Source organism: Chiroxiphia lanceolata, chromosome 11 (genome assembly GCF_009829145.1).
Source record: "Chiroxiphia lanceolata isolate bChiLan1 chromosome 11, bChiLan1.pri, whole genome shotgun sequence".
NCBI classification, from domain to species: Eukaryota; Metazoa; Chordata; class Aves; order Passeriformes; family Pipridae; genus Chiroxiphia; species Chiroxiphia lanceolata.
The window spans coordinates 12,429,157-12,456,769 of record NC_045647.1 but is presented as its reverse complement, the minus strand read 5'-3'; the positions used below and the strand labels follow the sequence as shown (position 1 = coordinate 12,456,769).

The window sequence follows — 27,613 nt, the reverse complement described above, 5'->3', positions numbered from 1 at the left end:
ACATCTGGGACCTTGGCTGTGTGTGCCTGTCCCCGAGGATGTCTGCTTCCCCACCCTGTGCACTGGGGAGCTGGCTGGGCCAGCCTGAGGTGCTGTAGCTCCTAATGCCCTGGGCTTCTGTTCCTGTAGGTCCCTGGATCTCACAGGTCCCTTACTCCTTGGAGGGGTCCCCAACCTTCCGGAAAACTTCCCCATCACTCACCGTGACTTTGTGGGATGCATGAGAGACCTGTATATTGACAGCAAACGCATCGACCTGGCCTCCTACATCGCCAACAACGGAACCACTGCAGGTGCCAATGCCTCTGTCTGCTCCTGCCAGCCCCTGCCCTGGGAATTGCTCAGGCAGCAGCACTGCTGGGCTGTAGCAGCATCATGGCAACACAGCTGGAGCTGAGCAGCTTCCCACTGGGGAATGGGCCTTCCAGATCCTCCTAAATGAGCCAATGCCCACCTCAGCTAATATTCTGGGAATGTCCCCTGATCCCAAGTGCAGAGCCTGCAGAGCTGGCCTGTCTGGGAGATGCTAGATAGTCAGCCCAGCTCTACACTATCTTTATTCTGGCATAAGGAGTAATGACAGCCTTGACCCTCATCGCTGAGCACACAGGGCCTGTGTGGAGAGACTAAGTGTCTGGGTTTACCCCTCTGGCAACCAGGGAAAAGGCTGGCAGGCTCTCCCCCTTTCCATGTGGGCTGGGGGGAGGTGGTGAGCGGGTTAATGCTGATACAGGTGACTTTGCTATCTCTAGGCTGTCACGCCAAGCACACGTTCTGCGACTCCAACCCCTGCAAGAACGGTGGCACTTGCTCTGTCAGCTGGGGAACCTACTCCTGCCTCTGTCCTGTTGGCTTCGGGGGCAAAGATTGCCACCACCGTGAGTGAGCGGGCACTGCTGGGCACAGGCAGGGTGGGTACGTGCAAGGTCGTGCTGGGGTTGCTGTGGAAGCAGAGTAAGGGATCTGCGTGAGCTGAACTAGCTCTGTTGTCCCTGCACCTAGTGCTCCCTGTGAAGTGCCCGTCCCTTCTCCTCACCTCCACTTTCCTTTCCAGCCATGCACCATGCCCACTATTTCCAGGGCAATAGTGTCCTGACCTGGGACTTCAAGACAGATGTGAAAATCTCAGTGCCGTGGTACCTGGGGCTGGCGTTTCGGACACGCCAGATGGATGGGGTGCTTCTGCAGGCCCATGCAGGCCAGTACACCACCCTGCTCTGCCAGGTAGGGACACAGCCTCAGCCTCTGTTGCTGTCTGCCCCAGGAGAGCGGGGGGACACTGCTCTCCCTGCTTGCTCCATCCCAAGTAGAGTGTGATTGTGGGGAGAGACATTTAGAGGGCAGGGCTGGGTTTCCTCGGATAGGGGATAGGCAGGAAGCAGCCAGAGTTGATGCCATCTTTGCTTACTGCTGGCGTTGCTGGTTGCCTCTCTGCAGCTGGCTGGGGGTCTGCTCTCCTTCATGGTGAGCAGGGGGTCCGGGCGCAGCACCAACCTCCTCCTGGATCAGCTGCAGCTCAGTGATGGGAAATGGCACGACCTCCAGCTGGAGCTGCGGGACGTCCGCAGCGGGCGAGACTCGCGCTACGTCATCACCCTCACCCTGGACTTTGGGCTCTACCAGGTAGGTGCTGTTTGAGACCCCGGCACCAGGACAGGAACTGTAGGGGGTGCTTGGCAAACACAGGCCGGGCTGTGCCTCTGCACCCTCACAGAGGGCTGGGGCAGGGCTGGTGCCGGTTGCCTCATGTTACTCCCTTTCCTTCTGCAGGATACCGTGGTCGTAGGAAATGAACTACATGGCCTGAAGGTGAAACACCTGCATGTGGGGGGAGTCCTGGGCTCTGGCGAGGTGCAGAACGGGCTGAGGGGCTGCATACAGGTGAGTCCATTGCTCTGATCCTTCCTCAGTGGGTATGTTACTTGAAGGGGTGAAAACACAGGTCTGGCAGCTGCTGTCAGCATCCATACTGCTGGTGTCACTCTCCCTCTGAGCATTCAAGGCTCTGAGGTGCTGTGGGGCAGCCATAAATAGGGGTGGTGGGGAGTGGCTGCTGCTGGGGGTTTGTGGAGAGTAGGGGACTGGAGCCTTGTGTATCTGTCAAAGCTTCTGTGTATCTTGTCTGTGTATCTGTGTATCTTGTCACCTGCACTGCAGGGTGTGCGACTGGGTGACAGCGTCACTGGGACTGTGCTGCCCAAACCCAGCCATGCCCTGAGAGTGGAGGCTGGCTGCAGTGTGCCAAGCCCCTGCGACTCCAACCCCTGCCCAGCCAACAGCATCTGCAAGGATGAGTGGCAGAGCTACTCCTGTGTTTGCCAGCCAGGTAGGACCTGCAGCACACTGCCACTCCTCTGCTCTCCATGCCTGCCTGTCTTCTCCTCTACCCGTGACTGTCTCCTAGCCCGTGACTGCTCTCCTGTCCAGCCCTTGAGCAAGTCACATCCCTGTCAGACAGTCATCAGTTTTCCTGGAGGGCAGAATCCCTCCTGAGCCCTCTTGAGTCCACTCCTTGGTGCTCTGGCCCCTCTCAGGGGGAAGATCCTTGCTTTACATGGTGGTGTCTGTCCACACCTCAGGGTACTACGGAGGGGACTGTGTGGATGTGTGTCACCTCAACCCCTGCAAGAACAAGTCTGTGTGTCGCCGCAAGCCAGGCTCCCCCCTGGGCTACGTGTGCGAGTGCAGCGGGAACTTCTTTGGGCAGTACTGTGAGCACAGGTGAGATTCAGGGCACAGCCATATCCTCTGTGCCTGGCTCTATGCTGGCCTCTCATCCTGGCACCTCTCAGTGCCACCTGGCTCCTTGGAGCTGCTGAGAGCTGGGCTGGTGGGAGGAGAAGGTCTGGGGGATTTGGCTGTAACAGTGAAGGTGTCTCTCTCCTTAGGATGGACCAGCAGTGTCCGAAGGGCTGGTGGGGGAACCCCAGCTGCGGGCCCTGTAACTGTGATGTGAACAAGGGCTTTGACCCCGACTGCAATAAAACCAACGGGCAGTGCCACTGCAAGGTGAGGGGCAGCTGTACCAATGGGAATGTGGCCCGTGGCTTGCCTGAAGCTCTGCTCATTCTTGATGCTGCTCCTTGTCCCCTCCAAAGGCTTGGCAGCTGCCCAGGCCCTGCTTTGTGTGCCAGTTCTGGGCTGGATCCCTCCTCAGCTCCTCTGTGTGGCCCTCCTGCCCCAACGTGGTGATGGTGGGGGCACTGTGGGTGCTTGCAAATCAGGAGAGCCTGGCTCTTCTCTGCTCTGGCTCCAGGGGTTTCCCAGGCACCGGCCTCAGCTGCTGTTCCAAGGGGCTCTCGGATGACTGTCTCTGTCTCCCCCCAGGACTTCCACTACCGCCCCAGAGGTAGTGACACCTGCCTGCCATGCGACTGCTACCCCGTGGGCTCCACCTCCCGCTCCTGTGACAGGGAGACAGGCCGGTGCCACTGCCGTCCTGGGGTGATCGGCCGCCAGTGCAACAGCTGTGACAGCCCTTTTGCTGAGGTGACACCCAGCGGCTGTGAGGGTGAGTGTGGGCACAGTGGGGAGCTGGTGCTGTGGGGCTCAGTGTCAGTGGCTTCCCCCTGTGACCAGCCCCTCGGGCTGCCTGTCTCCACAGTGCTCTATGACGGCTGCCCCAAAAGCCTGAAGGCAGGTGTGTGGTGGCCTCAGACCAAGTTTGGCTTCTCAGCTGCAGTGCTGTGTCCCAAAGGCTCCTTGGGTGAGTGATGGACACAATGGGGAGGGGAGGGGGCAGCCTGGCTGTCCTGCCAGGGGCTGTGGCAGCCCCAGTGATATCACTCTGTTCTTGTGATATTATTTAGCTCATTTAGCTGGACTTGAGGTCTGGGAGAAGGAAGTTGGTGGAGAAAATGCCACAGCCTTGGGGAGAGCAGAGGGGCTGGACATGGGGCTGAGACTGGGTAAAAGCTGTGAGGTCTAGGCACATCATCCAGCCCTGAGGCTGTGCTGTTCCCTCAGCCTCGATTCTCACCTTGTTCCTGCTGCTTTCTGGGTTCAGTGGGCTTGAGGCTGAGGTCAGGCTTGGCACAGCAGCTCAGCAGCACAGTGCCTTTCTGCGGCTCCACCAGCCCCATCCCCATGTGCCCTGCGAGGGAAGCAGGTGAATGTTGGGCAGGAGGCAGCATCTGGAGCTGGAGGAGGCGAAGCTGTCCTCGGTGACGGGGTGTCTGGGATGTAGGGCAGTGGGAGCCCCAGGGGACAATACAAACCCTGTCCTTCTCCAGCCGTTCGCCCCAGGAGGAGGCAGGTTCGGCTCCTAACTGTTGTCGCTTCTCTCCCCGGTTCTCTCGCCCTCCGTGCTCAGGCTTGAGGGGTGCAGGTAAGGTTGTTCCCGTCTCCTTCCCCCTGTGCTGTAAGGGCTGCACCACACGGCTTTCCCTTCCTGCTCCCTGCCTGACACCCTGCGCACCCCTGCACTTTCCCTTCTGCTTCTGGACCTGCCAAGAGTCTTCCCAATGCTTTGCCTGGCCTTACTGCTCCTACACGCTCTTCCCTGCTCCCAGCACACTAACCAGCACAAACCCAGCTGCAGCCGCATGCAGCCCCTGCCACCCGCTGTCCTGAGCCTGCAGTGCTGGCTCTGGGTGGGCCCATGCCCTGCTACCTGGCTGGGATGGATGCTGGCTCTCCTGGGTGGTACCTGCTTGCTTAGGCTGGGAGGGGAAGAAGCTGGTGATGAGCAACGGTTGAATGGCCGTGGGGTGGAGGAAGGGGAAGTTTTTAGAGTGGGGGGCAGTAGGACAGGGTCAGGAACTGATGGCAGGCACAGCACAAGGTCCTAGTCCCTCTGCCCAGCTGGTGGGGGGAGGCACAGGGACCTGGGGGTCAGATCCTGAGCCGATCTCTGTTCTGTCCAAGAGGAAGGCCAGCAGTGTGAAGATTTTCTTGTCCTCCCTGCTCCGAGCTGCAGTGCCACTGGTCCCTGTGCTTCTGCAGCTGGGAGAAAGGTGGCTGGGAGGACAGCTAGGCGGTGGAGGTGGTGAGAGGGACATGTTTATTACTGGGGCTTTTCTAAGCAGCAACTGGAGTCTCCTCCAGGCTCCCTCTCCCTGCCCTGGCTATGCTGTTGCCCTCTCCCAGCCATGGGCACTCAGGTGGGCTCCTGTGCCCTGGTGCTCTCCCCAGGAGGACCTCCTCCACAGTCCTGCTGGGTACACTGGGGTTGCCTATTTCCTCTTGTGTAAAGTGTTTGTAGCGGCCCAGAACGCTGCTCTCTGTGTCGGCTTTAGCAGGGTTTTTGGTGATGTTAAACAGCTGATCCCACTCAGTGCTGGTGACTCCATTGCTGTGCAGTAGTGCTTGGGCCCCAGCCAGGGGTTGGGGTCTGTCACTGGATATTGAACCCATAGTGCTGGATCCTCCACACTGGGGTCCTCCATCCCACTGCTCCATCCCCATCAACTGCAGGGGCTCATCTCTTGTGCAGGTTTACCAGCCCACAGCAGGGCTGTTGTGCTCCTGGAGTGACTTTGCCCTGTAGAGAGAGCAGGACCTCAGCAAGCATTCAGGCTGTCAGCCAGGGAATGCCTAGAGCTGCATGGGCTTCTGTAGCTTGGGGTGAGATGTGCCCTGAGGACACAGTCGCATGCCGTGGAGCTTCTCCAGCCTGAGTCCTGCCAAGTCACTTAGTCCTTTTTGCAATTCTGTGTGATGGCACCTGGTGTGATGCAGCCCCACAGCACACAGAGGAATCCAGCTCCTGGAGGGAGAGGACAGCAGCAGCTGCAGGTTTTACAGACCAAGGGCAGAATGAATTGCACACTTGCAGGACAATGGCCCTGGGGTGTTATAGGCCCTCCCCATCACTTGTCAGTGCTGTTCTTTGGGATTAGCTGCTGCAGAGGGTCCCTGCTGGGGATGTGTATCCTGTGCTGAATTTCCAACATGCCCTTCCTTCTTGCTTCAGGTGCAGCTGTCAGACACTGTGATGAGGAAAAGGGCTGGCTGGAGCCAGATCTCTTCAACTGCACTTCACCTGCCTTCAAGGAACTGTCTGTGCTGGTAATCCTCTTGGCTCTGCAGCCCTGACAGAGCATGGGCCCTCTGACAAGGGCTCACAGCCAGATTTCAAAGCACTCAGCTCTCCAGGAGTGCCTGGAGTATGAGAGGGACTTGCCACAGTGCTCAGCACCTTTTTTTTCTCATCCCCTGCCCCCAAACCCGTCCTGTGGGAGCACTGGTCTGAGCTTAAGTTCACTGGGCTTTGTCTAATCTGAGTGTCCCCACCAGAAATTACCTGTGTCCTGCCACAGCATTTGAGAGGAAAATAAATAACCCTGAACTGGGCTGAGTGGTTTGAAGCTGATGGGATGTCTGCTCCATGGAAGCTCTGTAGCCCCCAGATTCTGTCAGTGACAAATCCCTTTGACATTTCCAGGCAAGTGTCTTCAATACTTGCATCTCACCTGGGCTGAATTGAAACTGAAGCCAGGAGAGTTTCCAGGGAAGTATCGCCAGGCCCTTGCCCTGTCCTTTCATCTTGGCCTCTGTTGTGTATGGCACTGGGTTAGCTGGGCCAGTGCAGCTCCTGGCGTGTTGCTGGAGACTGCCAGAAGTGCTCCCTGTTCTAGTGACCACGACTGTGACTGTCAGTGGCTTGTGCCATGGCTTCAGAAATAATCTCTGTGTCCAGTGGGGCCCGCAGCATCCCAGTTTCCCAGTAAGGAACCTGCTTAATTATTTAATCCCCTCTTTTCTCGCCACTGGCAGCTGGAGGGCTTGGAGAGGAACAAGACTGAGCTCAACACAATTGAAGCCAAGAAGCTGGCCCACCGGCTCCGGGCTGTGACAGACCACATGGACCACTACTTTGGCAATGACGTGCACATTGCCTTCCGCCTGCTGTCCCACCTCATGGCCTTCGAGAGCCAGCAGCGTGGCTTCGGCCTGACAGCCACACAGGACGCCCACTTCAATGAGGTGAGTCCTTCCCCCAGATCAGTGACTTCTGATGCTGCTTCTCCTATCAGCCACCCTGAGCCTGTGTTTCTGAGGGCATTGAGGATGTGGTGAGACCCCATCAGGAGCACTGGGCTCCCCAGTGCCACACAGGCAGTGGCCCACAAAAGCGAGGTCACAGGCATGGTCAGGACTAGAGCACCAGCTGGTTGAGGAGAGGCAGAGACCTGAGTCTGCTCAGCCTGGGAAGGCAAAGGGAGGTCTTATTGCTACCTGCAAGTCCCTCATGGCAGGAGTGCCTGGAAGATGTCTCTGTAGGGCACTGGTTGATGAGCGATGAGGGTGGAGGCCCGTTGTAGCAGAAAATACCTCTCTACCCCAAGCCCTTGTGCAGCAAGTTGGGCAGAGAGTACAATGCTGCAGTCTAGGGGTGGCCAGGAAGATCCCAAAGGCAGTGCTTCCTCACCCCCGCCCCCGTGTCTCTCCTGTGCAGAACCTGCTGCGCGCAGGCAGCTCCGTGCTGGCTCCTGAGAACCGGGAGCACTGGGCCATGCTGCCACACGGAGAGCATGGCAGTGCCAGCCTCATGGAGCAGCTGCGGGACTACTCGGGCACCTTGGCCAGCAACATGAAACTCACCTACCTCAATCCTGTTGGTGTCGTCACCCCCAACATCAGTAAGTAGGAGCTGGCTGGGGCTGGGGCTGGCGGGGATGGTGCAGAGACACTCCGACGTTACACCTGCTTCCCTTTTTATCTCATTGCGTCTCAGGGAGGGTGCTGATAATGTCCTTGGTGGCTCTCTCAAACGTGGGGAGGTGTTCATGAGAGATTTCCAGGGCCCATCCCTGCCTGGACTAGCTGAGACGCCAGCAAAAGCAGCAGAGCCAGAAGTGTGCTGCCCACTCCCAGTTACTTCCCAGTCTAGAGTGAAAAAGCAGCTGATCTTGGTGGCTGAAGTAGTCTGCCCTATAGCAGACCATGGATCTGGGCTGGGAAGGAGCACTATGGGTGCTGAGATTTGTGTCATGTGTCATGCCCAAACACAGGACATAGCCACAACCCAGCCTGTGGCTCGTGTGGTCCTTTCACCAGCGACTTGAAACCTGAGGTGCCCCTGGAGCGTGATTCTCTCCAGGTGGCCATTCTAGATCTGACTTCACTCCCTTGCTCCGCTGCAGTGCTGAGCATCGATCGCATGGAGAACCACTCCCATATCCGCCGGCGCTACCCTCGCTACCACAGCAGCCTCTTCCGGGGCCAGCCCGCCTGGGACCCCCACACCCACGTTGTGCTGCCGCTGTCCGTGCTGAGCCCGCCGAAAGCTGAAGGTGAGCATGTGAACATCACTCAAGGAACAGCTTGGGTGGGTATGGCTGGCAGGAAGGATGTACAATCACGGAATGGTTCTGGTTGGAAGGGACCTTTAAAGGCCATCTAGTTTGCAGGTATACCCTGCTGAGACCTTGCTCTGTCGGGGGTCCATAAGTCACCTCTGACAGCCTGAGCTTCTGGCTTCACCACATCCCAAAGGCTCCTGATGGCCTCGCAAGTTGTCTTCGGAGCAGCACGTGTGTATATGTGTTCTCACCACCCCCTTGTGTGCCTCAGCTGCCCCTACAGCAATGCCCACACTGGCTGGGGGCGAAGGGAACTACACTGTGGAGAGCTCCTCCCCAAGGCAGGCGCTGCCGGAGCCTGAGCCCGCTCTCACTGTGGTCATTCTCATCATGTACCGCACCCTCGGGGGGCTGCTGCCTGCGCACTACCAGGTGGATCGTCGCAGCATCAGGTACGTCCCCTCCCTGTTGCCCCCACAAGCAGTCCTGGAGAGGGGCTGGCTGGACTCTCTTCTGTTCCCTCCAGCAATTGCCAAGCTTGTCTGCAATGGTGTGGGTTTGGTTCCCAGCCAGGCAGTCCCACAGTGCTCTGCCTGTTCCCCACCCTGGTGTTGCTCTGTCCCATGTTTCCCAGCCCCTTGGTGTGGACTGGGCAGACCTGTTCCTTGTTAGATGTCAGGACAGGATATCTGGGAAGTCCCCGAGGGTCTGCAGATGCCATGCACAGTGGTGGTAGAGCTCTGTTGCTCCTTGCAGGCTCCCCAAGAATCCTGTGATGAACTCCCCCATCGTGAGTGTGTCTGTGTTCAGCAATCACACCTTCCTGCAAGGGCCCCTGGACACCCCTCTTGTGCTGGAATTTTACCTGCTTGAGACAGCCAACAGGAGCAAACCTCTCTGTGTCCAGTGGAACCACTCCAACCCGTGAGTCAAGCATGGCTGGGCCACTCTCTTTGAGCTGCTTTCCCCAGACACCTCTTCATTCCCCAGGTTTCCTTGGTTGTAACAGTCTATGTACCTGGGCAGCCCTGGGATGTGGGGGATTTCAGCTCTCTCCTGCTGGGGTTCCCTGCTGGGAGGGCACAGCGGGGTTGTAGAATTGTTTAGGTTGCAAAAGCCCTCTAAGACCATTGAGTCCAACTGTTAACCCTGCACTCTCCAGCCCACCACTAACCCATGTCCCTGAGTGCCACATCCACACTCTGACTCCAGTAGTTAAGCTGTAGGAGTGCAGTTGTATCTACTGGCAGAAGAGCCTTGCCAGTCACCCATCTTCTCTGCAGTTCCTCCCCCACACAGCACACTCATCTGTCTTCTCTCCTAAGTGCACTCTGCTTTTTGGTGGCTGCAGGACCAACCCCTCTGGCTTCTGGACAGCCAGGGACTGCGAGCTTGTGTACCGAAACACCACGCACGTCCACTGCCAGTGCTCCCAGTTTGGCACCTTTGGGGTTTTGATGGACAGCTCACACCGAGAGGTAAACTCTGCCCGTGGGGCTGTGGGCAGTGGTGGAGACTGTTAAATAATAATAAACAGGCACAGGCAGAAAATTTCTTGTGGGCATAACTAGAGTTTGAGAGCTCTGCAAACATCCTGTGTCTGCCCCTAACACCACTGTTTGCTTTTGGTTCTCTGCTGCTTCAGCAACTGGAAGGTGACCTGGAAACATTGGCAATTGTCACCTATTCCTTGGTGTCTCTCTCCTTGGTGTCTCTGCTGTTGACCTTCTCCTTCCTGACCTGCCTCAAAGGCCTCAAGTCTAACACCCGTGGCATCCACTCCAACATATCAGTCACCCTCTTCTTCTCTGAGCTGCTCTTTCTCCTGGGGATCAACCGCACTGAGAACCAGGTCTGTGGTTGAAACAGCACCCCCGTGGGGGTGAGGGTGAGGTGTGGATGATGCCATTAACATTGGCACAGTGGCACCATCTCTGAGTGGCTTCTGTCTCCCCAGTTTCTTTGCACTGTGATTGCCATCCTCCTCCACTGCTTCTTCCTCTCCACCTTTGCCTGGCTCTTCGTCCAGGGCCTCCACATCTACCGCATGCAGACCGAAGCCCGCAACGTCAACTTCGGGGCCATGCGTTTCTACTATGCCATCGGCTGGGGAGTGCCTGCCATCATCACTGGTAAGAGCTGCTTGTCCTACAGCCGTGCCAAAACCATTTGTGCTGGTTCTCAGTAGCCTCCTGACCATCTGGTATTGCCCAGCTCGCCCCGTGTGGAGAGCTGAAGGTGGGTTTGCCATGGACAACAGTGCTGGCAGCAAGCAGTGCTGGGGTGGTCAGCTGGGGACCATGTATCAAGGGCTGTTTTCTTGCCTCCTGGGGAGAAGTAATTTCTCAGCACACCTCCCCATGGCTTATCCCAGGACTTGTAGTTGAGGTCTCCTGCTTTCCTAAGCCTGCATGCTTGGGTGACCTGTTGCTGGCAGTGAGTGCCTGCTGGGCTGGGCTGTATCAGGGATACCTGGGGAAAAGGAAATAAAGACCCTTGGTGCTGGGGCTCGCAGTCTCTCCCTGTAGTGGGGAAGCCTGTGCACAGGGCAAGGAGCAGGGAGAGTGCCTCTTCACTGCCTTTGGTGCTGCAATGGGATTGATATGGCTTGGACAAGTCCAAGGCTGCTGGGTCTGGACCTGACCTCTCCCTTCCTCTTGCAGGGCTGGCTGTTGGCCTGGATCCCGAGGGCTATGGGAACCCCGATTTCTGCTGGATTTCCATTCATGATAAGCTGGTCTGGAGCTTTGCAGGCCCCATTACTGTCGTCATTGTGGTAAAACCCTGTCCTGTTTCACCCACAACCCTCTCCTGCCTCCCTTCTCTGCACCATGGGCACTTGCTCCTCCTTGGCTGCCCACTGCCTGCCCCATTCTATGTACCCACCCCTTCCTCAGTTAGAGGCCTTCTTTTTGTCCCTCCTCACTCCAGTCAAATCTGGGGGAGGCCATGGCTTGGGCATGAAGGGGAAAGGAGGGGATGTTTGCATGGGCCTGGTGGGCCTGGTGCCCATGTTCTGCACTGGGGAAGTCAGGTCAGAGCCAGCCCTTGGCACAGCTTCTAATTGGTGCCAACGCTTTCAGATGAATGGGGTCATGTTCCTGCTTGTGGCCAAGATGTCCTGTTCCCCAGGCCAAAAGGAGACCAAGAAGAAATCGGTTCTGTGAGTATTAGTGGCCAAACTCCCAGCAGAGCTCCGACAGCTCATGGTTTTTAGCATTTTCAGTGACCATCCTCCTTCTTCCACCATCACAGAGGGCCCCTCTGTGCATCAGTGTCAGCCTCGCAGCCACGCTCCTCTCCCACACCTGCCAGCCACATTAACCCTTCCTAAATTTTGTCCTTTCCTCTTGTTCCTACGTCCTCATCTCCACACTGACCCACCAACTGGTCCTCCTTCACCACCTACCCTCACAGCCACTCCATGTGTCTGCTTGGATTCAACAATTCACCCTTGTCAGCTACCAGCACCTGCTTCTTCCTCTCCTACATGCTCCTGAGGACCTTTTCCCACTCTCTTCTGAGCCAACCCTGGAACATGGTTCAGCTTTCTGTGGCTCCAAATGACCTGTGTTTGCCATGTTTGATCCAGAAGGGAAGGCCTGGGAGTTGGCAGGAGCTGGACCGCTTTGCAGGGATGTGCCCACAGTGCTGGGAACGACAGGGAGGGATGGAGAGGATCGCTTTCCCCTCTGGATCTCTGTCCATGAGCACTAGACTGTAGATTAACAGTATGCACTAACCTTTTGGTGTGTGTCTGTGTGCCTGTCTGTCTGTCTCTCTCTCTCCAGCATGACGTTACGGAGCTCCTTTGTTCTGCTTCTAGTTATTAGCACTACCTGGCTCTTTGGCCTCTTGGCTGTCAACAACAGTGTCCTGGCTTTCCACTACCTCTACACTGTCCTCTGCAGCCTCCAGGTAACTGCCCAGCCTCTGCTGGGGAGGGCGTGGGTCAGCCCAGGAGAGCATCCCTGTGGTCCCCACAACCAACTGTGGAGAGTGGGTGGCCTGCGCTGAGCTCCCAGCATCTTGCTGTGCTCCTTGTCCCTTCTGCTGTCACCACTCTGACACTGTGACTAGCAGTGAGTGACTCCTGCCAGTCCTTGCTGCTGTGCCTCTGGTGAGTAGGAGGTGGCTGCAAGGTGTTTGGTTCAGAGGTGACATCCAAGGGATAGCAAGGCCTGTCTTTGGAGGGAAGGTACCTCCATGCTCTCAGAGGGCAGAGCAAGAGAACAGTGTGCAGCAGAAGTGTTGGACACCCAAAGTCAGACCCACGACAGCACCTTGCCAACCTCCTGCTACCACTGTGGCTGGTGTTGCTGCAGGGGACCCTGCCATCTTCTCCTTGGCTACTGCCAGCCAGGAGGACACCCCACCCTTTCCTCTCTCACCCATGGCCACCATGGGTGGTACCTCCGACCAGCTTTGGGGCGTCTTTGGTGCATCCCAGTCCTGGTGGCCACCAGAGCCAATGTGCTGGGCTCCTGAGGAGCCAGGGATTGTCCTTCCACTGCTGCTGTGGGCAAGCAGGTCAGCTGGCAATGAGGGGCTGTCTCTCAAGGCATCTCTCCCCACAGGGCCTGGCTGTGCTGATTCTGTTCTGTGTGCTAAATGAGGAGGTGTGGGAGGCCTGGAAGCTGGCCTGCCTCGGCAAGAAAGGGCAGAGCGAGGAGGCTACGAGGAGCACACAGGTGGGCGAGAGCAGAGCAGCCCAGGGCTCTGGGGTCAGGCTGCATGTCTGGGACTGGAGCTGACAGGCATGTCCCCATTTCCCCATGGCAGCTGCCATAGCAACTCCTTAACATACCCTCTCCCTGCCCTCCCCAGGGCCCCAGTGCCTACAACAACACAGCGCTGTTTGAGGAGAGTGGGCTCATCCGCATCACCCTGGGGGCCTCCACAGTCTCCTCGGTGAGCAGCGTGCGCTCTGCCCGCACTCACTCCAGCCAGCGGGCGTACCTCAGGTAGGGAATGGGGCTCTGGGGGGCCACAGTGCCCGGGCAGATGGAGGCTCCTGACCATTTGGGCCTCCTGTGTTTCAGAGACAACGTGACGGCACGTCAGGGCTCAGTCCTGGATCACAGCCTGTTGGCTCATGCCGGACCCACGGACATCGACGTGGCCATGTTCCACCGTGATGCTGGGGGAGGTAAGACTCAGCCCTGTGCCTGGATTTGGGGCCAACTCTGTGCATCCTAAATTAACTCCTGGCTTAAGGAAATTCTTCCCAGTGCAGGCTCTGGCTATATGGTTACGTCCTCCACCCCATGCTCAGCTGTGACTTCCAAACACTGGGTAGGAGGGAGAGGCAGCCATTGTGTCATTTAGCACAGCCTCCTCCTGGAGAGATGGCAAAGGGCATAACCAAGCCCCAAGGGGCTAGAGATGGAGAAAGCAAGAGAGGGAACATTGGCTGTTGCGGGATCTGTGGGAATACTGGGTTGTCCAGTACAGTACAGACATTTGACTCACTGGAGTGAGACTAGTGGGAGCCACCCTCACAACTGGGGCATGGGGCAAACAAGCAGAGGCTGAGGGAGGTGGGTTTGCTCAGCCTGGAGGAGGAGGCAGAGGGGATCTTATGGCTGTTTGCAGCTGCCTTACAGGGAGGTGCAGTGAGAGGGAGCCAGGCTTCTCATGGGTACCTGGTGATAGGGCCAGGGCAGCTGGCACAGGCTGCTGCTGAGGGAAAGGCAGGGAGGGGTAAGTCACTCTCATAAGGGTGGTCAGCTCCAGGGTATTTCCACCTTCCTGGCACTGCCACCAGAAGCCTCTCTCACCTTCATTCCAAACATCTCCCTGACACACACTGTGCTCCTGCAGACCAGGACTCGGACTCTGACAGTGACCTGTCTCTGGATGAAGAGCGCAGCCTCTCCATCCCATCCTCGGAGAGCGAGGAGAATGTACGCCTGCGGGGCCGCTTCCAGCGCCAGTTCAAGCGGGCGGCACACAGCGAACGCCTCCTCACTAACCCTGCCAACACCACTCCCAAAGGCAAGTCCCAGGTCTTTGGCAGGGAAAGGGATGAGCTCAGGTCCCTGGAGGATAGGCCATGTCTTGTGATGGCTCAATTGCTGCTCACGGAAATATTCTCTCCCTCTTCCCTGGGGCCCGTTTTGCTGCATCCTTCAGATGTGGACGGCAATGACCTAATGTCATATTGGCCGGCTCTGGGCGAGTGCGAGGTTCACCCCTGCTCCCTGCAGAAGTGGGGCTCTGAGCGGAAGCTGGGATTTGACATCAACAAGGATGCAGCCAACAATAATCAGCCAGACCTGGCTTTGACCAGCGGGGATGAGAACTCCCTCACCCAGACCCAACGGCAGAGAAAAGGTAACAGCCTGGAGCAAGTGGGCAAGGGTGGCCTTGCCTGTGTCAGGATGACTTGGCCTGACAGCATCAGATCCATCTGGCTGTGGTCCTGGGGAGGTATGGCTTTTCTCCGTGGTCTTCATGCTCTTTTTGCTTTTGTGTGAAGATTTGCCTTCTCTTTCTGTCTGGTGCAGGGATTTTGAAGAACCGTCTCCAGTACCCACCGACTCTCCAGGGCCTGCCATCCGTTGGCAGGATGACCAATGAGCTGACATGGTACAAGACCTCCACGCTGGGTCACAGGGCTGTCCCTGCTGCCTCCTACGGCAGGATTTACTCTGGAGCTGGCAGCCTGTCGCAGCCAGCCAGCCGGTACTCGTCACGGGAGCAGCTCGACATGCTGATGAGGAGACAGATGTCCCGGGAGCAGCTGAGCAGACACAACTCAGGAGAGTGCTTGGAAGCTGTGCCCAGTCGGCATGGGTCCAGGGAGGAGCTGGACACTATCCCCAGCAGGCATGGGTCTACTGAACACCTGGAAAGTATCCCAAGCAGACATGCATCTAGGGAAAACTTGGATCTACTCGCTGCTAGGCCCAGTCAGAGAGATCATGGGAACACGTTGCCCCGGAGACAGGGCTCCAGAGACTGCCTTGACACTTTACCCTGCAGATTTGGGTCAAGAGAGCAGCTAGACTGTGGGCCAGTAAGAGAAGTCTCTAGAGAGTGGCTAAACACACTGCCAAGTAGGCAAGTGTCCAGAGACCGAATAGACATGTTACCAAGTCGGGATACTTCTCGAGAGCAATTGGATTTACTTTCTAGAAAACAGCCTTCAAGGGACCTGCTAGCATCAGCTAGACAAGCTTCAAGGGAGCAGCTGGACTTTCTATCCAGAAGATCTAATTCCAGGGAGCCTCTGGACACAGTGCCTAGCAGGCAGCCCTCACAGGACAACCTGGGGAGTCTCTCTCGGAGGCAGCTGTCTAGGGAAAGCCTAGAACCGCTGTCGAGGAGACAGCCTTCTAGGGAGAACCTGGAGGCCATTCCCAGCCGACATCCTTCCACTGAACAGTTAGATATCCTTTCTTCCATCCTTGCTTCTTTTAACTCCTCCGTCCTGTCCTCAGTGCAATCTTCCAGCACGCCTTCAGGCCCCCAGACCACCGCCACCCCCTCTGCCTTGCAGACCTCGACACCCTCTGCAATGTGTCCCTCGACGCCTCGCTCTGCCACGTCCCACAGCATTTCGGAGCTGTCACCAGACTCAGAGTAAGTGTGTTCCTTCCTTCCTCAGCCAGCTCTTGTGCATTCCTCAGTTGATCTTGTGCATTGTCCACCTGCTTGGTTTCTTCCTGAAAGGGGTTTGGTTTGGAGGGAGAAGGCTGTGTAAGGGTGAGCCCCCAGGGTGAGGGGGTGTCTCCTGGTCCTGAACAGTGACTGGGCAGGGAGAAGCTTCGGGTGTGACAACTCTGGGTGTTTGCAGTGCAGCACGGGCAGAAACATCTGTGTATGTGAGTCTACCCACTCTGCTAGAGACAATGGCCCTTGCCTGTGGCCTGTGGGGATTCGGGGACGATGCTCTGTGCAGCCAGGCTGACCTCATGGCTGGTCCCCTTGGTCAGTGCTGGCTCTAAGTCCCAGTGAGCGGATGTATGCAAGGGCCAGGCTGGCTGGAGAGGAGGGAGCCCAAATCCTAGGGGAGCTCTGCCTGCCCCAGCCATGTTTCTCCCCAGGGACCCTGTCCCATTCTGTCATTTCTTCCCCTCCAGCTCTACTCCCTGCTGGTACTGCTGCTACCACACCCCACCCCACCTCATCCCTCCTTTCCTCTTCCCTGAGCTCAGGGACTTGGATACAGTTGTTCCTGCCCTGACATGGGAGTGAGTCTCTGCCCTGTCCCCATCTGGCCTAGCAGGGGAAGGATGCTGGAGCCCAGGGGAGATGCCATGTCTTAATGCTGTTTTTCTTTCCTCTGAGAAGAATAATGAGAAGCGAGGGCCATTCCTGAGGGGCCGAAGTTGTCCAGAAGAGAGATGGAAGAAGCAGAGCCCTTCGCCAGGCACTGCCAGCCGAGGTTTGGTGTCCCCAGGGGGCAGGGGCCAGAACTGATGGTGGTCAGAGGCCCAAAACCAACCCTGCCTTCCCCTGCCCTGTGGGCCAAGGGGCCGGCAGCGCACACCACCCACTGCCAGGAGCCTCCAGGCTCTCAACTGCTGCTGTGCTCCCCATCACCTGCCCGGTGTGACAGGTAGTACTGGGCAAGGGTGGCAACTCCGACCCGCCAGGGCTGAGCTCTTTCTCTGTGAGCTGTTTGTACATGGGGTGTGCGTGTGTGTGTGTGGAGGGTGGGCAGTGGCAGAGGGACAGAGATGGAGCCCAGGACGTGGGAGCAGGGGAGGGTTTTCTACTTTTTTGTATCTTTGTAATCAGAGAGAAAAGAAATTTCTATGGTTATTTTTACGGATGGTCTGTTCCCAGGACCTGGAGCATTTGTTTCACCAACAGCCCTTTGCCAGCTTCCCTGGGGCTATGAGGACCACAATCCCAGTGGACTGGAGAGACAGTGCCAGGCAGTCCTTAAGTCTTTGTTGGCACTGCTTTGCCCAAGCCCCATTGCAGGACAGCTGGCCCTGCTGCCCCCCACCCTCCCACTGTGCAGCTCCACACGTGTCTTGCCACCCTCCTGCCTGGTGTCCCTCAGCCCCATGCAGCCAGGCCTCCCTCTGCCCTCCCATGGAACCCTCCCCCTTGGGGTGCCCCACCTCGGTGAGGGGCTGTGTGCCAGTGAGAGCACAAACGAATAGGGCAGCAAATTCAGGAGTAGGGACCTGCTGGGGAGGAGACAAGCTTTGCTGTGCAGCCCTGTCCTGTACCAGGATGGTCCCAGTCTCATCAATGCTGGTTACCTCTGTTCGAGGGAGCACTGTGTTTTTACCCACTGGGTGTTGTGCTCTTTAACCTGGATGTTACAAAGCAAATCTCTGTTGGTTTGTGGGTCCAGGCAAGGAGCTGGGTGACCCTTGTCCTGCTCAGCAGCAGGCTAGGCTGTTCCCAAAGCCAGTGCTCCCTCTGCAGAGGATTAGCATCTGCAGGAGCATGATGTGGCTTCAGTCTCAGGGTCCAACATTGCCCACAAAAGTTGTATCTAGCAGGATCCCTGGGAGCTCTGCATATATCTGCTATCCTCTGACTAGCAGAGGACCCCAGCTCAGAGTGGCCTGGATTTTGGGAGATGGAGATAAACAGCACTTTGCCCTCTCTGGAAATTCAGGTTGCCCTGATGGTGTCTCTGCTCAGCTTGGGGCCTGGCCTGGGGCTCCTACTAGCCCTGCCATGAAGTAACACTCCTTTGTGCCTACCCCAGCCTCGGGCCAGGGCATTTGGCTCAGGGGGCTGGCATGCTCCCTCTCACCAGCCGAGCGCGGTGCCTCTGCTCTGCTCGGCCGCCCCGTGGTGCTCTTGGGGCTGTGTGACCGTGTGCCCCTTACTGCCTTACTGCCACACTACCATAGCATCTTACTGTAGCCCAACCTGACATGTTTACAGAAGAGGACTTGTGCTGCTGTCCTCCAGGCACCTGGGGAAGCCAAGGCCTCTTGGCTACATCCCAGAGTCAGTGGAAAGAGCGTGGAGGGAACAGAAGGGCCGGTGACTGGGGGGGTGCCTTGGCCCCCCGGCACAGCCCTGATGAGGCAGGCTCACTGTTTTCCCAGGGATGAGGACAGCAGGGCCTGCTGACATGTTTACATGCCATTCGGAACCAGTGTGCAGAGGGAAAGCCTGCTGGCCCCACATGCTGGGAACAGCCAGGCCCCTCCATGCTGCCCATCTTTGCCTTTGGGAACAAGCTCGTTTACATGTTTCTCTCCGGCTGTGCAGTGCCGGCACCAGAGTCTTGGGATTCCCTGCCTATGGTGCTGTAGGGCCCATGTTTCTGCCAGGTTGCATATGGGGCTCTTAATGCTGGTGCCAAATGGAGAGCAAGTGACAAGTGCCAAAAAGAAGAGAACAGCGGAGCTGGTGACCGTCCCTGCAGACCTGGGCCGGTCAAGAAGCAGGAGTCTACTTCTTGCAGACCAGTCTTTGGCTTGGTCCCTGATTGTAGTGCTGTGACCTGGGCTCTGGGGAGCATCCTCCTTGGGTTTGGGTTTTTTCCTTTGCGGGGTTTGGTTGGGTTTTTTTTCCTCTCTTTGTCTCCCGATTCTGTTGGCAGGGAGCGGGGAGATGCCCGTGCCCCCTCTCTGGCTGTGTAAAAGTGTATCATGGAAGCGCCAGATTTGGAAATAAAAGTCTATAAAATGGTGCTGGCCTCTCTGCCATCTCTCCCTGTGCAGTGGATCCATGGATGGGGCAACAAGTGCAGTGCCTGAGCTTGAGCTGATGGTGGGAGGAGGCTTGGATGGGAGCTCCCAGCCAGCTCGTAGGCTGAAGGGGTGTTGCCTGGAACAGGGTGAGGTGACCAGGGGACAGGGACTTCAGGTGCTGTCAGTTGCCTGAACTGGGCTATGTCCAGGCCCGTTCACCCAGAGCAGGGATTGGCTGCAGTGGTTGCCAGTGGCCCCAGCACTGCCTGCAGGGCTGTGGTGCCACAGTGGCTGTGGTTAGCTGTGGGGCCTGTGCCTGGCAGCAGCTGGCACCCCCAATCAGACCTAGACCAAGGGAAGAAGATCCACTGTCCAAAGGCTGCCTGACCTCAGCGGTGTCAGGCTGGCTGCCAGCAAGAAGAAAGCGTGTGGAGGAGAGGCCGAGCATGATCCTGATGCCCTCTGTCCCTCCCTTCCTGTTGAAGAGGAAAGAGCAGGAGATCGAAGGGCAGCATCGATCCACAGCACCCTGAGCAAGGGTCACCATCAATTGTCATCCCTCTGTCCCTCACAGGCTCCATCCTCTAAGCAGTTGGGGGCCAGCTCAGGGTGGCCCCTGGGAGTTGCAGCGGCAGTGCCAGGAGCTGTGGTCCTGTCCTGCAGGTCTTGAGGCTGGGGGGGAGGGGGTAAGGGCCAGGGAGAACTGGCAGGGGTGGCAAGGGGAAGTCACAGGTAGAGTGGCCAGCCCAGGGTGCAGGTCAGGGGCTGGACGCTGGGATGTGGGAAGGAATGGCACGGGTGGGGACAAGGAGCAGCGATAAGGAGGCACTAAATGACACTGGTGCTGTTTGCTTCCGAGCAGGAGCCCTAGGATGGCCTCTGATTCACTCTGCTGGGTGAGTGAATAAACAATGAGGAGGCAACAGTCACATGGTGCCTGTGTCAGCATCAGTGTGCCTTTACCTGGCCACGGTGGGACATGTGGGTGGACAGCAGGGGCCAGGGATGTGGGAGAGGCTGAGGGAGCAGGCTCAGTCCTGCTACCTGAAAGGTGCGTGGCTGCTGTGGGACCTGGGTCATGCTCACCACAGGGAGAGCCAGGGTGGCCATGGGTTACCCTACATCAGGGAGGGGGACGAGTTGCTCTGACTCTGGAAATTGTGGCCCTGGATGTCACTGCTTACTCTGCTCTCCAGCCCTATCCCACCACCCAGGGGACCCAGGACTCTTTGATGCCTGGCCCTGCCCACTGCCTTCACCCCACACCCTGGTACCAGTCAGTTACGGGTGCCTGGATTTCTGTGGGGACTGGGCCAAGCATGACTCAGAAATGCTCTGAAACCAATTCTAGGTCATGATGGAGCCCAGGAAGGAATGAGGGGTTCAGTGGGACTCTGGTGCCCGCTGGGGACCTTTGGAACAAGATAACGGCTGGGTCTGTGCAAATTGTGGGAGAGCGGGGCAGTCCACAGGGCACAGCACACCTCTTCCAAGCAAGGTAAGCAAGGGGCTGTGGAAAATACTCTGGATGCTATGACCTGAGGCTGTTGGTAGCCCTTCTCGTCCTGGACAGAGCTCCTGCTCCAGGACATGGGGTGGGGAAGGGACACCCATGGGAGCCGTGGGGGCACAGGAGGATGATGGCAGGACCTTGAGCAGTGCCCTGGGGTGGTGAGTGCCCAGCAGCTCTTGGCAGGAGGTTGGCACCAGGATGTGCTCAATGGCAAGAAGACCACTGCTCTGCACCTGGCATGGGTGGTTGGGCATGGCAGCACCCTGGGTATGGGTGCAGACCAGGAGCTGAGACTGGAATGGACAGTCCCCAGTATGGGATGGTTCTGGGGACAGTGGTGACAGTTCTGGGCCTGCCACAGCTGAGGAACTCAGCACACCAGGGTATGGAGGGGAGCCATGGGTGGGTGCCATGGGTGCAGCAGTGGGGCTGGGAAGCAGGCAGCTTCTCGGCAGGGCAGGAGGAAGGGCAGGAGGAAGGACAGGAGTCAGGGAGCGGTGTCTCAAAGATCGTAGGCTGGCTTTAATAAATAGGAGGAAGCAGAGCGTGCACCTGCCTGCCAGCTCCTGACCAGCTTGGGCACAGCAGGTAAGTGATAACGGGGCAACACCGGGACTCGGGCTGGCACAACCCCAGGCACCCTGTGAGGGGATTTTCGGTCCAGTTGTACCTCAGGACCAGGTAGGCCACCAGCTGGGTGAGCCCAGCAGGATGGTGCAGCTCTCAGCCTGAGCCCTGAGCAAGATCAGACTGTGGATCTATACGGAGATGCCTCAGTCCCACCATCCCAGCCCTGAGAAGGGTGAGACCTCAGCCCAGCCTCCCTCCTCTGACCACAGGCTCACCTTGACTCTCCAGTGCAGTGGTCAGGGGAGGACACTGCCAGAGACATGGAAAGCTGTGACTTTTGCCGGGGGTTCACATTCCTGCTCCCCTCATGCGCAAAGGGACAAAGTCTGCAGACGGGGCTGTGGGATGGCCAGGGCTCTGCTCGGCAGCTGTGCCCTGCCCTGCTGTGGTACACGGAGGGGAAGGTGGTGGGCACCGAGGTGGGTCCTGCATGGTAGGCAGAGGGGGAGCCCCCCTGGGGCAGCTCTGCTGGCAGACCCCGCCTGTGCATTCCAGTGGGGCAGAGGGGGCTGGTGCGGGGCAGGAGCGGGCAGCACTGATTGCCGAAGCCTCAGCTCCCTCCCTGCCCACCTGCGTTGTGAGCCACTGCCGCTGCTTCAGGACTCCCAAAGCTCGGCTCATGCTTATCCTCAGGGCCAATCCTGCCTGCCTGGCCGAGATGGGATGGCTCTGTGTGGCGAAGGGAGTTGGAGGAGGGGCTGGGGTGCGGGTAGGGTGCTGGGTGTCCCCAGCTATGGGGATGTAGCTGAGCTGTTCCTGATGTCCCTGCAGTAGACTGGCATGCAGGAAGGTCAGGTGGGCATGGCAGCAGAAATGGCACTGAGCCACCGAGTACCCCGTGAGGTGCTGAGTGAGGCTGAACTGGAGGAGGTGGCGCAGAGGAAACCTCCCACCAAGCCCTTGGTGCATCTCCACAAGATCAGGTAGGACCATATGGCCAGGGGGATGTGCCTGGACCTCACCAGGCACTGTACAGCCCAGCCCCACCACCATGGGGAGCTGCAGACCGGGGGATCCTTTCCCCTAAGCTCAAGTACTCGTGTCCCTACTTTGTCCTCCTGACTGGAGGGACACCCGGCTCCAATGGATGGAGCTTGGTGTCCCATGGGACCCATTGCATCTCGTGGGGCCCTGTCTACCCCTACTGATGTCCCCAAACCCCTTCACTTGTGCTCAGCCTCAGCTCCTACTCCTTTCCCTCCAGATGCACGGGCTCCACTGCCAAGTCCCTGCTGTTCCGTTTCCTGCCCTTCCTGTACTGGCTGCCCCGCTACCCAGTCAAAGACTGGCTCCTGGGGGACATTACTTCAGGCTTCAGTGTGGGCATCATGCACCTGCCCCAGGGTGAGTGATGCCCAGGATTCCAGGGGCTCCCTGCGGGTTGGGGGGGCCAGGAGTTGGCCCTTCATAACATTTCTCCCTGCTCCACCATCCAGGTCTTGCCTATGCACTGCTGGCTGGATTGCCACCCGTCACCGGTCTCTACTCTTCCTTTTACCCTGTCTTCCTCTACTTCTTCTTCGGGACATCAAGGCACAACTCTGTGGGTGAGCTGAGGGACCGCGTGCTTGGACAGCAACGGTGGGGAGGGAGGGAGCGAGGATGAGAGGGACAAGCCTTCATCCATGGCACAGTATTGCCACATGAATGGTTGGGGGGGCACTTTCTTGCCTTTACTTTGCCCCATCAATAAGGTGATTGGCCAAACCAGAGCCAAAGCACAGTGGGTGGGCTTTGAGCCTTGCCGGAGGGGAAAGGAGCTGACCCCTTAAGAGGTACCCTCAAAGAGGTCCTGGTGCTCACCTTGGGCTCCCTGCCCACACTCTACGTGTCCCCAGGTCCTTTTGCCGTCATCTCTGTCATGATCGGGAGCTTGACAGAGTCCCTGCTGCCTAGTGAGAACTTCCTGGAGTCCGTCGATGGCAGCAACGCCACGGTCAATGAGGCATTGCGGGATGCTGCCAGGGTGGAGCTGGTGGCCACCGTCACTGTCCTGACAGGCATCTTCCAGGTAATGTGGCCCCAGCCTAGACTAGCAGAGAACAGGGGGCTGTAAGCTGTGGGTCACTTCTGGTGCCTCTCCTTTCAGGTGGCCCTGGGTCTCCTGCAGTTTGGATTTGTGGTGACCTACCTCTCGGACCCGTTGGTGCGTGGCTACACCACTGCTGCCTCCGTGCATGTCCTCGTCTCCCAGCTCAAGAATGTCTTCGGGGTCTCCGTGGGCGAGTACTCAGGGCCACTTTCATTGTTTGAAGTAAGTGGGGGCTTGCTGCTGCCCAGGACCCCCTGGGGGCTCACCTGTGGGGCACATAGAGGCCTCCATAAACCTTCTGGGTGAGACATCTGATTTCCTGAGCACATTCCCTCCTTCTGTATCCTCTAGACTGTCATTGAGATCTGCAAGAAGCTGCCAAAGACCAACGTGGGCACCCTGGTGACCGCCATCATTGCCATGGTGGCCATCTTCATTGTGAAAGAGCTCAACCACAAGTTTGCCGCCAAGCTGCCCATGCCCATCCCCATCGAGCTTATCACGGTACCCAGAGCTGCCCCAGCTTGCTGTGGGGATGCAGCCATGCATATTCCTGTCCCTTTCAGGGAGGGGAGACGTGGGATGGGGTTCCTTGGCAAGTGCAGCTCCAGGGCACACGTCATGCCCTCCTCCTCCACCTTCTCCTCCTCTTCCTCCTCCTTCTCCTCCTCCACGGTCCCTGTGCAGAAAGGCCCTGCCTCACTCCAGTCATTCTCCCCCAGATCATCATCTCCACTGGCATCTCCTACGGTGTCAACCTGAATGACAAGTTTGGCATCTCCGTGGTGGGCACCATCCCCAGTGGGTGAGCAGGGCCAGGTGGTGGCGGGGGCTGGGCAGGGGCACAGCCACCCACAGCACCCCTGTTTGAGCCACATCTCTCTGTCTTGAATGTAGGTTGAAGCCACCTGTGGTGCCTAATTTCAGCTACTTTGGGCAGGTGGCAGGCAATGCCTTTGCCATTGCCGTGGTTGGCTATGCCATCTGCATCTCCCTGGGCAAGATCTTTGCCCTGAAGCATGGCTACAAAGTGGACAGCAACCAGGTGATGCTCTGAGGTGCAGGGCCCCCGCCCTGGGTGAAAGCCAAGCTTCCCCTTGCAGCCAGAGGAAAGCATGGTGCTGCCCTCCTGCTGCTCTGTCCCTGCAGGAGCTGATTGCGCTGGGCCTCTGCAACTTCCTGGGAGGCTTCTTCCAGTGTTTTGCCATCAGCTGTTCCATGTCGCGGAGCCTGGTACAGGAGACCACAGGTGGCAACAGTCAGGTGGGTCTGGGCAACACTGCCTCCCTCTGTGGGGCTGGAGCAGGGGCAGGCAGCACAGCGAGCAGTGGGGGCTCACCCCTCACCTCCCTCTCTCCTTCCACACAGGTAGCTGGTGTCCTCTCATCCCTGGTCATCCTGGTGACCATCCTGAAGATCGGAGAGCTCTTCTATGACCTGCCCAAGGTACAACTAGTCCCATGGCCTCTGTGCCACATCCCACCCCTGTGCCTATCCCATGGCATGGTAGTGTGGTAGCGGAACAGCCAAAGCCCACTCCTAGACCTGCCCTCAGCTTCCTCATAGCTGCAGAGACTTCTCTTTTAGGCCATCTTGGCTGCCATAATCATCATCAACCTCAAGGGCATGTTTAAGCAATTCAATGACCTCAGTATGCTCTGGAAATCCAACCGAGTGGACCTGGTAAGGCGCTGATCAGCCTTGGGGCTGTGTTTTTGTCCCTGGAGAGGGTTTCTCCACCCTCCCTGAGGCTTGTGGGTGCTTGGGGGAGGCCATGCTGCAGCTGACCGTGTCCCCTCTCCAGATGGTCTGGATTGTGACATTTGTGGCCACCCTCCTGCTGAACTTGGACATTGGCCTGGCGGCCTCGGTGGCCTTTGGGCTGCTCACGGTCATCTTCCGCACCCAGCTGTGAGTACCCTGGGGCTGGGGTTGATGCTGCATCCCGAGGGCAGGAGAAGCCCGTGGTGACCTCAGCCCCTCACTGTGTTCCCCGCAGCCCCCACTACTCCATTCTGGGGCGCATCTCCAACACCGATGTCTACAGGGATGTGGCGGAATACGAGATGGTAACATCACCGGGCTGGGGGAAGAGCCACCTGCAATGGGGGGGCGTTCCAATGCACCCCCAGCGGCTGCTCGCTGGGGAAAGGAGCTGGGGGCATTTTGGGGAAGGGAGGGAAGGGGAGCAGGTGGCTTCATCCCTGGGAATAGTACCCTGCCCATCTGCCCCCAGGCACAGGAGGTCCCTGGCGTGAAGATCTTCCGCTCCTCCTGCACCCTCTACTTTGCCAATGTGGAGCTGTATGCTGATGCCCTGAAGAAGAAGGTAAGAGAATCACCAGCCCCCCACTGCTCCCCGTGTCCCCCTGCCTGCCCACACCAGGATAGCAGTGGGGCAGCTGGGGACACAAAGCTGCACTGCTTCGCAGAGCGGCATCAATGTGGACCGCCTCATTGAGAAGAAGAAGAAAGCCCTCAAGAAGCTGAAGAAACAACAGAAGAAAGCGGAGAAGGAAAAGGCAAAGAGGAAAAAGGTGCTTCCCTGACACAGGGGACCGCTCTGGTACCACCCAGCATTGCCTCTCTGCCTGGTTCTGTCCCTGTTGTCCATGCACTGGCCTGGCCTGGTGGCCCACAGAGTTCCCAGCTCAGTTTGGGGCCAACGGGTGAGAAAGGCACTGGGATTGAACTGGGCCACACCGTCATACCCAAGGTCGGTGGGGAAAGCCAGGCTGTTAATGATTAGGTGGTGAAACCAGATAGTCATTAACCTTTTGGTAAGTTAATCAGAATTAAGAGCAAGAGCAAAGGTTGGCCTGGTGCCAGCTAATGAGCCCGGTTCCAGAGAGCAGCACTGGGCAGAGGGGTGGGTCTCGACACATCTGGAAAGAGCCCAGAAGTGGGTCAAGGTATGAGAAGGGCACCCACTCCTGGGACCACCCATTGCCCATGCCCTTGTGCAGCCAAAGAGCCTCACCAACCCACACTGCACTGTAGGGCAGGGTGAGCCCAGGGGGCTCCAGCCCCAGAGCAGTGACACCGGATCTCCTTCCCCCCTCCAGAACACAGAGGACGGTCCAGGTGTGGCAGTGATTGAATTGAGTGCAGGGGAGAGCAGTGCACCCTCGGAGCCCACTCTGCGCAGCCTGGGGCTGCCCCAGCCCAGCTTCCACGCCGTCATCTTGGACTTCAGCTCTGTCAGCTTCGTGGATACTGTCTCCATCAAGATCCTGAAGAATGTAAGGGCCCAGGGCAGCAGCCTCATCAAGGGCGTCTCCAAGGCCCTGTGGGGTGACCCCCCCTCCCTCCTCCTTTGTAAAATATTTTCTGCCATTTGCAGATCTTCAGGGATTTCCGTGACATAGAAGTGGATGTCTTCATTGCCAGTTGCCCGGGTGAGGGGGATCTGCAGAGCCATGAGCCCCTGACGGGCATGACCACCCCTCCTGCACACAGCTGCTGGCCTGGGGGTCCCTCCATGGTGTTCCAATGCCCAGGGTTTCCCCAGGGGATGGGTTGCTGCAGGTTGTCCCATGGATCCAATCTGAGCCTGGGTCCCTGGTGGTGATCCTGGTGTTCCCCCATAACACAGGAGGCGGGAGGCTGCTTCAGGTGGGGAGTGGGGGGCTTAGCTAGGTGCCATCACTTTAGATGCTTCTCCCTCCACACAGGGCCCGTGCTGGCCCAGCTGGAACGAGGCAACTTCTTCAGCTCAACCATCACCAAGCACTCCTTCTTCCCCTCCGTGCACGACGCCGTGGAGCACGTCAGCAGGGAGCGGCGCCAGGCCTCGGTGAGCACCCGGCCCCACCATCCCCATCACAGGTGGGGGGGAACGGAGGGGGCAGCCAAGCCAACCTCTCCCCGTCTCATCCCCCTTAGGTGGACCACAGCACCAGGATGTAGCCCTGCAAGAGGAAGACGTCTCTCCCAGGAGCTGGGTGGGCAAGGAGGACTCTGCTACCTTGATGGCACTGACTCGCCCGCCCCAGGGCGCGATGGCCCTGTACCCCCACCAGCCCCTCTGGACTCTGACTGACAGGGTCCTGCCCTGGCTGTGATCCCCTGTGATGGGGCTGCTGCTGGACGGAGCTGCTGCTGGCCCTCACACCGAGGGGCCCCCTGGTGCCCCCGCTTGGTGACCCACTTGGTGCTCCCACTCTGCCCCAGCACGGGCCTGTCCCACCGGGCCAGGATGTGGTTTGGGGGGCGGTGGAGGGGCCAAGGGGGTCCCGCTCCCAGCAGTGGGCTGCCACTGCCAATAAAGCCACTTGGTGTTTCTCAGGGTTGGTTTCAATGCCCTTTTCTCAATAACAGCGCTCTTGGGCCAGGCCACCCGGCTGGCCCCCAGCACCGCCCTGCGGGTGGGCTGCCCTGAAACCCCCTGTCTCTGTTCTGCCCCTTCTCCCCATGACCCCTCCAGGGCCATGGGGCTGCGGCCGAGGGAGTGGAATGAGCTGGTACCCCCTTTCCTCAGGATCCTCATTCCCAGCACCTCCATTCCCTGTGACCCCAGTCCCCCGGGCCACTATCCCCCAGGATTCCTATTCCTGGGATTCCCATCCCC

General features: G+C 58.3%; 2 protein-coding genes across 8 annotated transcripts in view; both read left to right on the top strand.

The window, feature by feature from the left end:
- CELSR3 (cadherin EGF LAG seven-pass G-type receptor 3) overlaps nt 1–18,868 on the top strand; it is a 31,713-nt gene extending 12,845 nt beyond the window's left edge. Inside the window, exons 7-35 of the mRNA XM_032698962.1 lie at nt 130–293; nt 753–878; nt 1,055–1,224; nt 1,438–1,623; nt 1,771–1,881; nt 2,158–2,326; nt 2,580–2,721; nt 2,889–3,009; nt 3,328–3,511; nt 3,605–3,706; nt 5,915–6,009; nt 6,718–6,927; nt 7,400–7,583; nt 8,088–8,237; nt 8,518–8,698; nt 9,003–9,170; nt 9,598–9,724; nt 9,892–10,098; nt 10,204–10,378; nt 10,910–11,022; nt 11,330–11,409; nt 12,038–12,164; nt 12,824–12,937; nt 13,074–13,210; nt 13,289–13,395; nt 14,070–14,243; nt 14,382–14,582; nt 14,756–15,833; nt 16,545–18,868. Coding sequence (XP_032554853.1) covers nt 130–293; nt 753–878; nt 1,055–1,224; nt 1,438–1,623; nt 1,771–1,881; nt 2,158–2,326; nt 2,580–2,721; nt 2,889–3,009; nt 3,328–3,511; nt 3,605–3,706; nt 5,915–6,009; nt 6,718–6,927; nt 7,400–7,583; nt 8,088–8,237; nt 8,518–8,698; nt 9,003–9,170; nt 9,598–9,724; nt 9,892–10,098; nt 10,204–10,378; nt 10,910–11,022; nt 11,330–11,409; nt 12,038–12,164; nt 12,824–12,937; nt 13,074–13,210; nt 13,289–13,395; nt 14,070–14,243; nt 14,382–14,582; nt 14,756–15,833; nt 16,545–16,572 — 5,131 coding nt within the window. The 3' untranslated portion in view covers nt 16,573–18,868. The remainder of the gene's footprint in view (nt 1–129; nt 294–752; nt 879–1,054; nt 1,225–1,437; nt 1,624–1,770; nt 1,882–2,157; nt 2,327–2,579; nt 2,722–2,888; nt 3,010–3,327; nt 3,512–3,604; nt 3,707–5,914; nt 6,010–6,717; nt 6,928–7,399; nt 7,584–8,087; nt 8,238–8,517; nt 8,699–9,002; nt 9,171–9,597; nt 9,725–9,891; nt 10,099–10,203; nt 10,379–10,909; nt 11,023–11,329; nt 11,410–12,037; nt 12,165–12,823; nt 12,938–13,073; nt 13,211–13,288; nt 13,396–14,069; nt 14,244–14,381; nt 14,583–14,755; nt 15,834–16,544) is intronic.
- A 1,394-nt stretch (nt 18,869–20,262) lies between these two features.
- SLC26A6 (solute carrier family 26 member 6) lies at nt 20,263–27,330 on the top strand. 7 transcript variants are annotated; one of them, XM_032698968.1, is made up of 20 exons: nt 21,335–21,430; nt 21,783–21,934; nt 22,216–22,355; nt 22,448–22,558; nt 22,850–23,022; nt 23,101–23,265; nt 23,395–23,547; nt 23,766–23,848; nt 23,941–24,088; nt 24,193–24,306; nt 24,412–24,489; nt 24,631–24,726; nt 24,848–24,954; nt 25,043–25,112; nt 25,280–25,372; nt 25,476–25,580; nt 26,109–26,285; nt 26,387–26,441; nt 26,718–26,839; nt 26,929–27,330. In XM_032698968.1, exons 2-20 carry the CDS (start codon nt 21,792–21,794, stop codon nt 26,950–26,952), a joined length of 2,157 nt encoding a protein of 718 aa, XP_032554859.1. In that variant the 5' UTR covers nt 21,335–21,430; nt 21,783–21,791; the 3' UTR covers nt 26,953–27,330. The 7 variants fall into 7 exon arrangements, with proteins under 7 accessions (XP_032554857.1, XP_032554856.1, XP_032554859.1 ...); XM_032698969.1 differs by lacking the exon at nt 26,929–27,330 and having other exon boundaries at nt 26,555–26,832; XM_032698966.1 differs by lacking the exons at nt 21,335–21,430; nt 26,929–27,330 and adding an exon at nt 20,263–20,366 and having other exon boundaries at nt 26,387–26,832.
- The last annotated feature ends 283 nt before the right edge of the window (nt 27,331–27,613 follow it).